This window comes from Staurois parvus, unplaced genomic scaffold, assembly GCF_062004578.1.
Source record: "Staurois parvus isolate SC_StPar_1 unplaced genomic scaffold, SC_StPar_1.0 ptg000841l, whole genome shotgun sequence".
Taxonomy (NCBI): Eukaryota; Metazoa; Chordata; class Amphibia; order Anura; family Ranidae; genus Staurois; species Staurois parvus.
The window spans coordinates 123082-137350 of record NW_028318637.1 but is presented as its reverse complement, the minus strand read 5'-3'; the positions used below and the strand labels follow the sequence as shown (position 1 = coordinate 137350).

At 44.4% G+C, this 14269-nt stretch overlaps 1 protein-coding gene across 1 annotated transcript; it reads right to left on the bottom strand.

Annotated features, from left to right (window-relative positions):
* Positions 1-12289: 12289 nt before the first annotated feature.
* Positions 12290-14269, bottom strand: LOC149443641 (F-box/LRR-repeat protein 6-like). Its single transcript, XM_089655468.1, has 4 exons — positions 14252-14269; positions 13855-14164; positions 13280-13538; positions 12290-13200 (listed from the first exon to the last, which is right to left on the bottom strand). Exons 1-4 carry the CDS (start codon positions 14267-14269, stop codon positions 12903-12905), a joined length of 885 nt encoding a protein of 294 aa, XP_089511594.1. The 3' UTR covers positions 12290-12902.

Sequence of the window (14269 nt, the reverse complement as noted above, 5' to 3'; positions counted from 1 at the left end):
TCTGTCTTACCGTGGACACATGAACATCAAGGCTCAAGGAGATACTTTTGTAACCCTTTCCAGCTTCATGCAAGTCAACAATTCTTGATGGTAGGTCTTCTGAGAGCTCTTTTCTGTGAGGCATGGTTCACATCAGACAGTGCTTCTTGAAATCAGTAAACCCAAAACAGATGTGTGTTTTTTAAGGGCAGGACAGCTGTCAGCAACACATCCAATATCATCACACTGATTGGAGTCAAGATTGGCTCACTCCTGGCTCCAATTAGCTCTGGGAGAAGTCATTAAGCTAGGGCCTCACATACTTTTTCCTCCCTGCACTGTGAATGTTTACATGTTATGTGCAATTAAACCATGGCAACATCTAATGTTTGTGTAGTATTATGTTCAGCAGACTGTGTTCTTCTATTGTTGTGACTTAGATGACGTTCAGAGTACATTTTATGCCCAATTTATGCAAAACTCCACGTAATCCCAAGGGGTTCGCATACTTTTTCTTGCAACTGTAGGTGTGTAAAAATGAATAGAAAATATATTTTCAAAAATCACATCTCACTTATCTTTAAAAAAAAACAAAAAAGATAAAATAAACAATACCAATTTATTAAAATATTCAGGTCGTTAAAATTTAATGTAGTAAAATAGTTATTAAGGGTGAATTTGTCTCCTTGCCACAGTAAGAATACATCATCAATATACCTGCGATAAAATAAAAGGTGTGGCCAATCTCTTGAGTAAATGAGGTCCTCCTCCCATCTAGCCATGAATAAATTCCCCGAAACTTGAGGCAAATATAGCGCCCATGGCGACACCAGTGGTCTGTAAATAAAATTTGTTGACAAACCAAAAATAATTGTGTTTCATAGCAAAGTCTAAAAGGTGTAGAATAAAAGGTTTTTGTGTTGGGGGAATATCTGTGGCCAAGTTCAGATAAAGTTGGTCTGCCGCCATGCCGTCTGTATGTTTTATATGGCTGTATAATGCAGACACATCTGCCGTGACAAGGTAAGTAGGCACATGTCATTTAATAGTCTTGATGTCAACAAGTATTTGTTTAGTATCTTTCAAAAATGCGGGTGTGTTGACAACAAGAGGTTGCAGGAATCGGTCGATATATTCACCCACTCTGGAGCTCAGGGAGCCGATCCCACTAACAATGGGCCTACCAGGGGGGAAAATCAAACAAGGCTACGTAAGGGGGGCTTCCCATAATAAAAAAAGACCCGTACTCGGGAATTATTAATACAATTTAGGTTGAATTCTATATTTAACCTTTTTGGGGGTTGGACCCAAGTACTGTACATCCAGCAGGACTCCATTTGAGCACAGGAGATCCACTGGATCCTTTTTTTTCAATACACAGAGCTCCTCGGGGGCGTGTCACTGCTCTTCCACCTCCTGCAGTTTTTGGGTCAGATGAGCCAGGCACCTCTCAATGTCTCCTCTGCTGTGGTAGACGCGGTCCAGTCCCCGGGGAATGTTGCGGCAGAAGGACAGGTCGAGGTGGGTGAGGGCGTGGCAGTGGAGGAGGACATCTCTGCAGAGAAAAGGAGGGTCAGTTACTCTGCGGGGGGGACAGACGATCACAACAAATATCTATATTGCGGATTGGTCACCTGACAGCGTGGGGCGTGACTCTGGTTTCTGAGACGTTGAGGAAACGCAGTTTGTTATTGCCGACCATCTCATTGTCTGCACCACTTCCTTTGTACAGGTTAATCAAGGCCTCCGCCAAATCCCTCTCTGTGTATCGTTCATCTTTCAAGGTCAATTCCTGCAGGCTGTGCCGCCATTTTCTGGTCAGCAGATAAGACCCAGAATTCGGTGGGAGCACTTCAGTGAAGAGGTACGCCCCCAGGTAGAGCTGCTCCACATCTGACAAAGACAAGCAAAGATTAGACCCAGACAACCCAACCAAAGGCTGACAGAAGATTACAGTAGATGGAAATATGGAAGGGGGTAGGAGAAAGAGGGGAAATGGAGGGGAGAGGAAGGGGGAGGGAGGAGGAAGGGGAAGGAGGGAGGGAGGGAGAGGAAGGAAGGAGGAAGGGGGAGGGAGGAGGAAGAAAGGAGGGAGAGGAAGAGGGGGCACACCTTCATGCAGATGGCTTTCCAAATGGGTTAGTTGGCCTCCGGCTTCGAGTGGGAGTTCGGCTCTGAAGGCCTATGAGGACTTTCTGTGGATGTAGATGAAGGCGACACTCACACCAGGAATGCGGGGGTTGTGCTCTGGAGTTGCTCAGATACTGACCAGTACATGGGAGCTCCGACAAGCACTGTGGTGAGATGTAGTAGCATCCATTCAGGTCTAGAACTCGCAGCTTCCAAGAATTTTTCAGCAGCCTTAGAAGGACGTCATCTGTGACTGGGGGGGAGGGGGCAACCAGTTCCTGCAGCTGAGGAAACCCAGGGGCACCGGTGTGGTTCTGAGGTTTGAGGTTTGCAAGCCAATGGACGCCTACCAGTCTCAGCACCTACAATGGGAACAGAGGAATGTGAGAAGCAAGCTCATCATAGGACCAGCCCAACATTATGAACTGTGAAGAGGACCGGTCACCTACCCAGACATCTGAACACATTGCATATGATAGAGTTGATACCTCACTGTAACGGCATCTTTGTTCCCTGACCACATGAAAGAGTGGCAGATTCTGGGATCCCAGAGCAGCAGTGTCTATCTTATAGAACCATCAGAAAATCTTTTCAGTAAAAAACATTGCTGGCAGGCAGGCAGGCAGGCAGGCTTCTGCTTCAGAAAAGACTCTGTATGCAAAGATTCTTCCCTTCCCTGCCTCTTCCTTCTACCCAGGTCTTCCTCCAGACTCCCCTTGTAGTTGTGTTATCTCATTTATTTCCTCCCCATTTCCTGCCAACATCACTTCCTGTTTCACTAGCCTTTACGAACCAGTTCAACAAGTTCATTTGCACTTATATAAACGGGTGTCCAACTTCTAAATTCTAGATGGTAGAAAAAAAATACAGCGGGTAAAATACGTATTGAACACGTCACAATTTTTCTCGGTAAATATTTCTAAAGGTGCAATTGAAGTCAGACTAGGTCAAAATGGAACTCTTTGGATGCCATAACACACATCATGTTTGGAGGTCACATGGCACTGCACGTCACCCCAAAAACACCATCCCATCTGTGAAGCGTGGTGGGAACATCTTGGTGGTGGAATGGAAGGGGGTGAAAGTGTCCGGACTGGAAGGGGGTGAAAGTGTCCGGACTGGAAGGGGGTGAAAGTGTCCGGACTGGAAGGAGGTTAAAGTGTCTGGACTGGAAGGGAGTGAAAGTGTCCGGAGTGGAAGAGGGTGAAAGGTAAATGACAGAAAACAGTCTGAAAAGCCACATTTAATAGAGCCTAATAAGAGAACCACTCCGTCAATCCTCTTATGGCAGTACGTGATGACGTCATAACATCATAGCGGGGCGGTTGGCGTCCATATCTCTGAGGAAGTCCCAACATCTGACACGTTGCGGGACTTCCTCAGAGATAAGGACACCAACCCCCAACCATCCCACTATTTATGAATTTCCCTGAATGGGAACGCTGTAAACAATACACTCCGATGACTCTACAGCGAATCCATAATGCTTGTATTTAATCCCGACCGAACTTACAGCGGTATCCTCGTAACGATTTTAAAATCACAATAAACATAACTAAATTCATAACTACCATAAAAATCCATATAAAACCTGAAATATAGGTGTGTAAAAATTAATAGAAAATATATTTTCAAAAATCACATCTCACTTATCTTTAAAAAAAAAAAAAAGATAAAATAAACAATACCAATTTATTTAAATATTCAGGTCGTAAAAATTCAATGTAGTAAAATAGTTATTAAGGGTGAATTTGTCTCCTTGCCACAGTAAGAATACATCATCAATATACCTGCGATAAAATAAAAGGTGTGGCCAATCTCTTGAGTAAATGAGGTCCTCCTCCCATCTAGCCATGAATAAATTTGCCAAAACTTGGGGCAAATTTAGCGCCCATGGCGACACCAGTGGTTTGTAAATAAAATTTGTTGACAAACCAAAAATAATTGTGCTTCATAGCAAAGTCTAAAAGGTGTAGAATAAAAGGTTTTTGTGTTGGGGGAATATCTGTGGCCAAGTTCAGATAAAGTTGGTCTGCCGCCATGCCGTCTGTATGTTTTATATGGCTGTATAATGCAGACACATCTGCCGTGACAAGGTAAGTAGGCACATGTCATTTAATAGTCTTGATGTCAACAAGTATTTGTTTAGTATCTTTCAAAAATGCGGGTGTGTTGACAACAAGAGGTTGCAGGAATTGGTCGATATATTCGCCCACTCTGGAGCTCAGGGAGCCGATCCCACTAACAATGGGCCTACCAGGGGGGAAAATCAAACAAGGCTACGTAAGGGGGGCTTCCCATAATAAAAAAAGACCCGTACTCTGGAATTATTAATACAATTTAGGTTGAATTCTATATTTAACCTTTTTGGGGGTTGGACCCAAGTACTGTACATCCAGCAGGACTCCATTTGAGCACAGGAGATCCACTGGATCCTTTTTTTTCAATACACAGAGCTCCTCGGGGGCGTGTCACTGCTCTTCCACCTCCTGCAGTTTTTGGGTCAGATGAGCCAGGCACATCTTAATGTCTCCTCTGCCGTGGTAGACACGGTCCAGTACTCATGGAATGTTGCGGCAGAAGGACAGGTCGAGGTGGGTGAGGGCGTGGCAGTGGAGAAGGACATCTCTGCAGAGAAAAGGAGGGTCAGTTACTCTGCGGGGGGGACAGACGATCACAACAAATATCTATATTATTGCGGATTGGTCACCTGACAAGGAAGGAGGGAGAGGAAGAGGTGGCACACCTTCATGTAGATGGCTTTCCAAAGGGGTTAGTTGGCCTCCGGCTTCGAGTGGGAGTTCGGCTCTGAAGGCCTATGAGGACTTTCTGTGGATGTAGATGAAGGCGACACTCACACCAGGAATGCGGGGGTTGTGCTCTGGAGTTGCTCAGATACTGACCAGTACATGGGAGCTCCGACAAGCACTGTGGTGAGATGTAGTAGCATCCTTTCAGGTCTAGAACTCACAGCTTCCAAGAATTTTTCAGCAGCCTTAGAAGGACATCATCTGTGACGGGGGGGGGGGGGGGGGGGCAACCAGTTCCTGCAGCTGAGGAAACCCAGGGGCACCGGTGTGGTTCTGAGGTTTGAGGTTTGCCAGCCAATGGACGCCTACCAGTCTCAGCACCTACAATGGGAACAGAGGAACCTGAGAAGCCATCTCATCATAGGACCTGCCCAATATTATGTACTGTGAAGAGGACCGGTCACCTACCCAGACATCTGAACACATTGCATATGATAGAGTTGATACCTCACTGTAACGGCATCTTTGTTCCCTGACCACATGAAAGAGTGGCAGATTCTGGGATCCCAGAGCAGCAGTGTCTATCTTATAGAACCATCAGAAAATCTTTTCATGTACTTGAATTTATGTTCAAATAATTTTTATTAAAAATTTCACTGTTTTACATAGCATAGGTTTACGGTTCAATCAACATGACAAATTAACAAGCAGGATAAATACCCCACCATTAGGCCGGGGCAATGGTTTCCAGTATTGCATTCAAAGTAAACATACTAACAGTTTAAGAGCCGCAAACATAATGTAGGTTATAAGAGTAGACAGGGATAACAAACAAGAACATATAGTAGGGAAGGGAGAGGTATGGGGTATGGGGGGGGGGACAGGTGGGGGAGAGGCTAGGGGGTCGGAACCAGCATGTCACTTGGGTGTTACAGGAGTCAGTTTCAGTAATGTAGGTAATCAGCATATTACAGAACAGTTCGGGTTCCGTAGCCATCTAGCCCACTGAAATTGTAACTTATGGTAGGTAGAGGTATTTAGAGATGATCTCCTCTCCATGTCACATTGGATGTTTAGATCCGATATGAGTGAGGTGAGAGAAGGGGATTTAGTGGAGTTCCACAGTCTAGTGATATTAAGTTTTGCCGCAGCTAATATGTGAACGATGATCGTGCGGGTCTCTTTAGGGAACTGATCAATGTCAATATGGAGAATAGCGAGGGCGTGGTTAGGAACGATTGGAGATTCAGTTAATGTTGAAATGAAATGAAAAACATTGTTCCAGTATGATCTAATGGATTTGCATGACCACAGTATATGGAGAGTTGATCCTATGTCTCCGCATTGCCTCCAACAAAGAGGGGAATGTAGAGGGTAGTACATGGAGAGTTTTACTGGAGTCAGGTACCATTGGTGCAGTATTTTTAAGAAAGAATCCCAGTGGGTGCTACATCGAGAGGCTTTATAGGTAATATTAAAGGTTTTCTCCCATGAATGGAGTGGGACTTATTGAGCTAAGAGTTTCTCCCAATTGCTAAGGGAAGTCGTTTGTGGAGAAAATTGCGAGTTGATACTGAGTGTGTAAAAAGTAGAGATCCCTTTTCGCGGATATTGTGATTTGTTTAGGAAATTATATGCCGTGGTAGGTATGTTAATCAGAGTTTGAGTAGATGTGTTGTGCAAAGCATGTGCAATTCTTAAATACGTAAAGTGTTCTGAGTTGGGGAGATGAAAATTACTTTGTAAAGTGGAGAAGGAATCAATGGTATTTCTTGTATACAGCTGTTGTAAGTGTGTAATTCCATGTCGGTGCCATTGTTTTAGATTCAAGAAAGGTATTATAAGGTGTAGGGTGGTAATTGGGGTGGGTAGCGATATGGTATCTGTCGAGGAGTAGTTTATAAGATCGTACCACGCCTGTATAGTAGCTTGAATGCAGGGATGGTGAAATATATTGTTGGTCAGATGCGTACATGGAGTAAATAGGATATCTCTAGGTGAGCTCAAATGCTGTGGAATCGTTTCCATAGTAGACCATATCTTTTCTTGGGTTGGGTGCCACCAGAAATAAACCTGGTCTAAGAGGGTTGCAGTGTAATACGATTTGAGGTGTGGAAGACCTGCACCACCTCTGGATACTGGGCGTATTAGGAGATTAGTTGTATATCTCGGGCGTTTTGAGTTCCAAAGAAATTTGGCAAAAATTGTTTGTAACTTATTAAAGAAGCTGTTTGGGATTGGTACAGGAAGTGTGCGGAATATATATAAAATTTTGGGGAGTATACACATTTTCAGGGTCGCTATTCTCCCAAGTTTGGATAGTGTAGACGTGCGTAAATTGTTAAGTTCCTGTGGGATAGAGTCGAGGAGAAGTTTATGATTAGCCCCATAGAGTTTCTCTAACGAGGAGGTGAGGTTAATTCCCAGATAGGGTATGCTGTGTTGTTCCCATATAAAGGGAAATTGTTTAATTAATGATTGCTGAACTTTGGTAGGTACATGGAGATTTAAAATTGAGGATTTGGCTTCATTAAGTTTATAGTATGAGACTTCCGAGTATGACTGAAGATGGGATCGTATTGCGTGAAGAGATTTTTGTGGGTTTGTGATCATTAATATGATATCATCTGCAAAAAGGCTGATTTTATGTTCTCTGTCAAGATGGGTGATCCCTGTGAAGGAAGGGTCAGCTCTGAGACGCGCCGCTAAAGGTTCAATGAGTAATGTAAATATTATGGGGGACAAGGGGCAACCTTGTCTCGTGCCATTAGATATGTGAAAGGGTTTGGACAGTGTACCGTCGGTCAATACTCTGGCCAATGGGTGGGAATAGAGCGAGAGGATTGCAGAGAGCATCCAACCGTTAATTCCAAATTTTTGTAGTGTTAGCTTCATAAATTGCCAGCGTATACGATCAAATGCTTTTTCTGCATCAAGGGAAAGGAATATAGAGGGTTGTTTGGTGGAGTCAAGTTTGTGGAGGAGAGATAACAGTCTTCTGGTAGCATCGGGTGCCTGGCGGCCGGGGGTGAATCCTACTTGGTCCGGATGGATTAGTAGGGGAAGAGAAGGTAGTAGTCTTTGAGCTATTATTTTGGCGTAAAGTTTGATGTCTGTGTTTAGCAGTGAAATCGGTCTATAGTTATGGGTTAATTGGGAATCTTTGCCTGGTTTTGGGATTGTAGTGATTATGGACATTAGCATTTCTTTTGGAAAAGTGCCAGCTTCGGCCACATGGTTATAGAGCGTGGAGAGATAGGGAGTTAAGTGTGGGGCGAATGTTTTATAAAATTCATTAGTAAAGCCATCGGTACCTGGGGATTTGTTGAGAGGCAGCGATCGAATGTTTTTTTCTATTTCCACTGGCGTTATAGGGGAAGATATGGATTCAAGTTGTGAGGATGTAAGGTGAGGAAGATGTATATTGTTTAGGAATTTTTGTATTAGAGTGGGTGTTGGTTGAGATGTATTTGGGTCATCTACAATATTGTATAGTGTCTTGTAGTAATCAGCAAAGGCCTCCGCTATATCCTGTGGGTTTGTAAGACAATCGTGTGTTGTAGGGTGTCGGATAGAGGTAATTTTAGCTTTAAGGCGTTTTTGTTTGTTTTGGTTAGGAGTGAGTTTGCCTTATTAGCCAGGGAGTAGAATCGTGTTTTTGTTTTCTGTAGGTTTAAGTCATATTTGTGTAGTAGGAGTATACGGAGTTTGTTTCTATCAGCGGAGAGAGATGTAGATATGGAGGGGGTAGGGTTTTTCTTATTTGCGTCTTCCTTAAGTTTTATGGATGCTAATAATTGGTCGATTTGTTGGGTTCGTGTCCTATTTATGCGTGCGTTAAGTTGTATGAGAATACCTCTCATATATGCTTTGTAAGTAGGCCATAATGTGGAAATGGAGATATCAGGAGTATCATTACATTCAAAAAATACCTTATGTGCATCTAATAAGTATTTCTGGTTCTCAGGTTGTTTCAAGATCGTAGAGTTCATTCTCCATATTCGGGGGATTGAAGAATGTTGAATGTCGTCTAGGGTTATATTGACTGGAGCATGGTCCGACCAGGTTATACTGCCGATATTGGATGAAGTTATATGCTGAAGAGTCCATTTATCCGTAAGGAGAAAGTCTATTCTGGAGTATGATAGGTGAGCTGGGGAAAAATACGTGTAGTCTCTTTCCGATCCGTGTTGGCAACGCCAGATATCATATAGGTCATGTGTGTGTAGAAAGTTGTTGAAGCTCAAGTTGGGAGCTCTTTTGGTTGAAGATGAGTCCAGAAGTGTGTCTCCAATGATGTTGAAGTCCCCTCCGATAATAAGCCTACCCTGTGATATAGGAGGGACTGTAGAGTAGAGTTTTTTGTAGAATTTCATCTGTTTGTGGTTAGGGCCGTATACATTGACCAGAGTGTATGGGATATTATTGATTTTACCGATTAAGATATGAAAGCGACCTTGAGGGTCCGCCAACTCAGAAATGAACTGAAATTGTATAGAGTCCTTAATGGCTGTGATGACACCATTTTTTTCTTTTGGTTATTAGCCATGTAGATGTGGGAGAAGCCGTGCATATTTAGCTTTGGTAGTTTTAGAAGATACGAAGTGTGTCTCCTGTAGGAACAAGACATCAGCATGGAGTGTGCGGGTCTCTTTGTAGAGCATAGATCTCTTAAAGGGAGAGTTCAAGCCTCGCACATTCAGAGATGTAAGGTTAATCATTTGTAGTGTTGGTGGACTGTTTGGTAGAGTATGTTAGTTGTTTCAAAATAGTGAGATAGTGACTACCGAAAAAAAGTTGCAGAGGATATGTTCCATCATGTTTCAGGTTGTGAGGAGGATCAGACGAGCTGGTGGTTCCGGGGATTGAATAGGTAAGAAGGGGTAAAAAAATCTTGCGGATAACTCAAGGAACATGAGTAGCAATAATCGCTACTGTCAAACATGGGGGTGCGGGTTGGCGTTGACCACAACGGAGGTCATGCTATACTTTCAATCGACACATTGGTGGACTTAGTGAGGCCGTGAGTCAGTGTTTCAGATAGTAGCGTTCATTCGGCTGAGGAGTCACAATAGGACCATATAAAGGAGATTTGGTTATTCTGCTTCCATTTGTTGGTGGTTGTAGTGGGCAGAGCGTGGCGGATCCACTGGTATTATGTTCCAAGATTGCAGTAAGTCAATGCCAGATTCCAGTGTTTTAATAGTGTAAATTCTACCGTGGCGTTTAACTATTAGTTTAGTAGGGAATCCCCACTGGTAGCTGATGCCGTGGTTACGGAGTGCCTTGGTAACAGACACCAATTTTTTACGGTTGAGGAGTGTATCTTTTGACAGATCTGCATACAATTGGATGTTCGTGTGGGATGGTGGAAGAGGTGGCGGGTTTCTGGCAGCGGCCATCATGCGTTCTTTCACATGGTAAAAATGGATGCGGGCTAAAACATCTCTCGGAATGGAAGCTGAGAGGAAAGATGGTTTGGGTATCCGATGTGCCCGATCTATGGCCAGCTCTTGCTCCGAGATAGATGGGAGTAGGTGCTTCATAAATTGTTGAATGTACGGGAGCAGAGCATCAGAGGTAATGGTTTCTGGTATACCTCTTAATTTGACGTTATTCCGCCTCGAGCGATCTTCTAGATCTGCTATTTTTAACTTAATTTGCTCAAGATCTGTCGAGTGATCTGTGTGTGCATCTATCATGTCATTATGAGCTGATATCATGTCCTCCATTCTTGTTTCAATATGGCGTATTCTCGAGTCTTGTTGTTGCATTGTATTAGAGATTTGGGATAAGGAAGCCGTGATATCATTATGTAGTGTCTGACGCAGGGAAAGTAGCATGTTTTTCATACTAATCTCTGTGATCGGTTGATCAGATACAGGGAATGATTCAATCAGTGAGGGTGTAATGTTTTCCTGTAATGTAGGTAATACATGTGGTAGATTCTCAGTGGTAGGATCTATTTCCAGCCTTGGCCTTGATTTTGCAGGGCTGCAGGCAGTAGGGGATAGTGGAGGTGATGATGGTGGAGCTCTCAGGCGTGGATCTGTGTGCAGGGCTGCACTATCTCCCACTGTGCTGCTGTGCCTGTCTGACGAGCCGGCGCCATCTTGGATATCAGGGGAGACGGCCGGAAAGAAACTCGTCAGCTTCCCTGGTGATCCAGGGGTTCTGCGACGGCGAGGCATGGATTTGAAGGGTTGCACACCCTTCATAAGTGGTCCGGTGACGGTCGGGACCCTCAGGTCTGGTAGGTGCCGCTGTTACACTGACGGCGGGACGGAGCGGGTCTCAGTCCGTGACCATCCGCTTCGCCGGCCGTGCATGCGCCCATGTACTTGAATTTAAAGTCAGTAAAAAACATTGCTGGCAGGCAGGCAGGCAGGCTTCTGCTTCAGAAAAGACTCTGTATGCAAAGATTCTTCCCTTCCCTGCCTCTTCCTTCTACCCAGGTCTCCCTCCAGACTCCCCTTGTAGTTGTGTTATCTCATTTATTTCCTCCCCATTTCCTGCCAACATCACTTCCTGTTTCACTAGCCTTTACAAACCAGTTCAACAAGTTCATTTGCACTTATATAAACGGGTGTCCAACTTCTAAATTCTAGATGGTAGAAAAAAAATACAGCGGGTAAAATACGTATTGAACACGTCACAATTTTTCTCGGTAAATATATTTCTAAAGGTGCAATTGAAGTCAGACTAGGTCAAAATGGAACTCTTTGGATGCCATAATACACATCATGTTTGGAGGTCACATGGCACTGCACGTCACCCCAAAAACACCATCCCATCTGTGAAGCATGGTGGTGGGAACATCTTGGTGGTGGACTGGAAAGGGGTGAAAGTATCCGGACTGGAAGGAGGTTAAAGTGTCCGGACTGGAAGAGAGTGAAAGTGTCCGGAGTGGAAGAGGGTGAAAGGTAAATGACAGAAAACAGTCTGAAAAGCCACATATAATAGAGCCTAATAAGAGAACCACTCCGTCAATCCTCTTATGGCAGTACGTGATGACGTCATAACATCATAGCGGGGCGGTTGGCGTCCATATCTCTGAGGAAGTCCCAACATCTGACACTTTGCGGGACTTTCTCAGAGATAAGGACACCAACCCCCAACCATCCCACTATTTATGAATTTCCCTGAATGGGAACGCTGTAAACAATACACTCCGATGACTCTACAGCGAATCCACAATGCTTGTATTTAATCCCGATCGAACTTACAGCGGTATCCTCGTAACGATTTTAAAATCACAATAAACATAACTAAATTCATAACTACCATAAAAATCCATATAAAACCTGAAATATAGGTATGTAAAAATTAATAGAAAATATATTTTCAAAAATCACATCTCACTTATCTTTAAAAAAAAAATAAAAATAAAATAAACAATACCAATTCATTTAAATATTCAGATCGTTAAAATTCAATGTAGTAAAATAGTTATTAAGGGTGAATTTGTCTCCTTGGCACAGTAAGAATACATCATCAATATACCTGCGATAAAATAAAAGGTGTGGCCAATCTCTTGAGTAAATGAGGTCCTCCTCCCATCTGGCCATGAATAAATTCCCTGAAACTTGGGGCAAATATAGCGCCCATGGCGACACCAGTGGTTTGTAAATAAAATTTGTTGACAAACCAAAAATAATTGTGCTTCATAGCAAAGTCTAAAAGGTGTAGAATAAAAGGTTTTTGTGTTGGGGGAATATCTGTGGCCAAGTTCAGATAAAGTTGGTCTGCCGCCATGCCGTCTGTATGTTTTATATGGCTGTATAATGCAGACACATCTGCCGTGACAAGGTAAGTAGGCACATGTCATTTAATAGTCTTGATGTCAACAAGTATTTGTTTAGTATCTTTCAAAAATGCGGGTGTGTTGACAACAAGAGGTTGCAGGAATTGGTCGATATATTCGCCCACTCTGGAGCTCAGGGAGCCGATCCCACTAACAATGGGCCTACCAGGGGGGAAAATCAAACAAGGCTACGTAAGGGGGGCTTCCCATAATAAAAAAAGACCCGTACTCGGGAATTATTAATACAATTTAGGTTGAATTCTATATTTAACCTTTTTGGGGGTTGGACCCAAGTACTGTACATCCAGCAGGACTCCATTTGAGCACAGGAGATCCACTGGATCCTTTTTTTTCAATACACAGAGCTCCTCGGGGGAGTGTCCCTGTTCTTCCACCTCCTGCAGTTTTTGGGTCAGATGAGCCAGGCACCTCTCAATGTCTCCTCTGCCATGGTAGACGCGGTCCAGTCCTCGGGGAATGTTGCGGCAGAAGGACAGGTCGAGGTGGGTGAGGGCGTGGCAGTGGAGGAGGACATCTCTGCAGAGAAAAGGAGGGTCAGTTACTCTGCGGGGGGGACAGACGATCACAACAAATATCTATATTGCGGATTGGTCACCTGACAGCGTGGGGCGTGACTCTGGTTTCTGAGACGTTGAGGAAACGCAGTTTGTTATTGCCGACCATCTCATTGTCTGCACCACTTCCTTTGAACAGGTTAATCAAGGCCTCTGCCCAATCCCTCTCTGTGTATCGTTCATCTTTCAAGGTCAATTCCTGCAGGCTGTGCCGCCATTTTCTGGTCAGCAGATAAGACCCAGAATTCGGTGGGAGCACTTCAGTGAAGAGGTACGCCCCCAGGTAGAGCTGCTCCACATCTGACAAAGACAAACAAAGATTAGACCCAGACAACCCAACCAAAGGCTGACAGAAGATTACAGTAGATGGAAATATGGAAGGGGGTAGGAGAAAGAGGGGAAATGGAGGGGAGAGGAAGAAAGGAGGAAGGGGGAGGGAGGAGGAAGGGGAAGGAGGGAGGGAGAGGAAAGAAGGAAGAGGAAGGAAGGAGGGAGGGAGAGGAAGAAAGGAGGGAGAGGAGGGAGGGAGAGGAAGAGGGGGCTCATCTTCATGCAGATGGCTTTCCAAAGGGGTTAGTTGGCCTCCGGCTTCAAGTGGGAGTTCGGCTCTGAAGGCCTATGAGGACTTTCTGTGGATGTAGATGAAGGCGACACTCACACCAGGAATGCGGGGGTTGTGCTCTGGAGTTGCTCAGATACTGACCAGTACATGGGAGATCCGACAAGCACTGTGGTGAGATGTAGTAGCATCCATTCAGGTCTAGAACTCGCAGCTTCCTAGAAATTTTCAGCAGCCTTAGAAGGACGTCATCTGTGACTGGGGGGGAGGGGGCAACCAGTTCCTGCAGCTGAGGAAACCCAGGGGCACCGGTGTGGTTCTGAGGTTTGAGGTTTGCCAGCCAATGGACGCCTACCAGTCTCAGCACCTACAATGGGAACAGAGGAACCTGAGAAGCAAGCTCATCATAGGACCAGCCCAACATTATGAACTGTGAAGAGGACCGGTCACCTACCCAGAAATCTGAACACAT

Coding starts and splice junctions, on each gene's coding strand:
- LOC149443641 (XM_089655468.1), bottom strand. Junction 13,539..13,854: donor TCCACAGAAAGTCCTCATAG/GCCTTCAGAGCC, acceptor TGTCTTTGTCAG/ATGTGGAGCAGCTCTACCTG. Junction 13,201..13,279: donor GTCACGCCCCACGCTGTCAG/GTGACCAATCCG, acceptor TTTTCTCTGCAG/AGATGTCCTCCTCCACTGCC.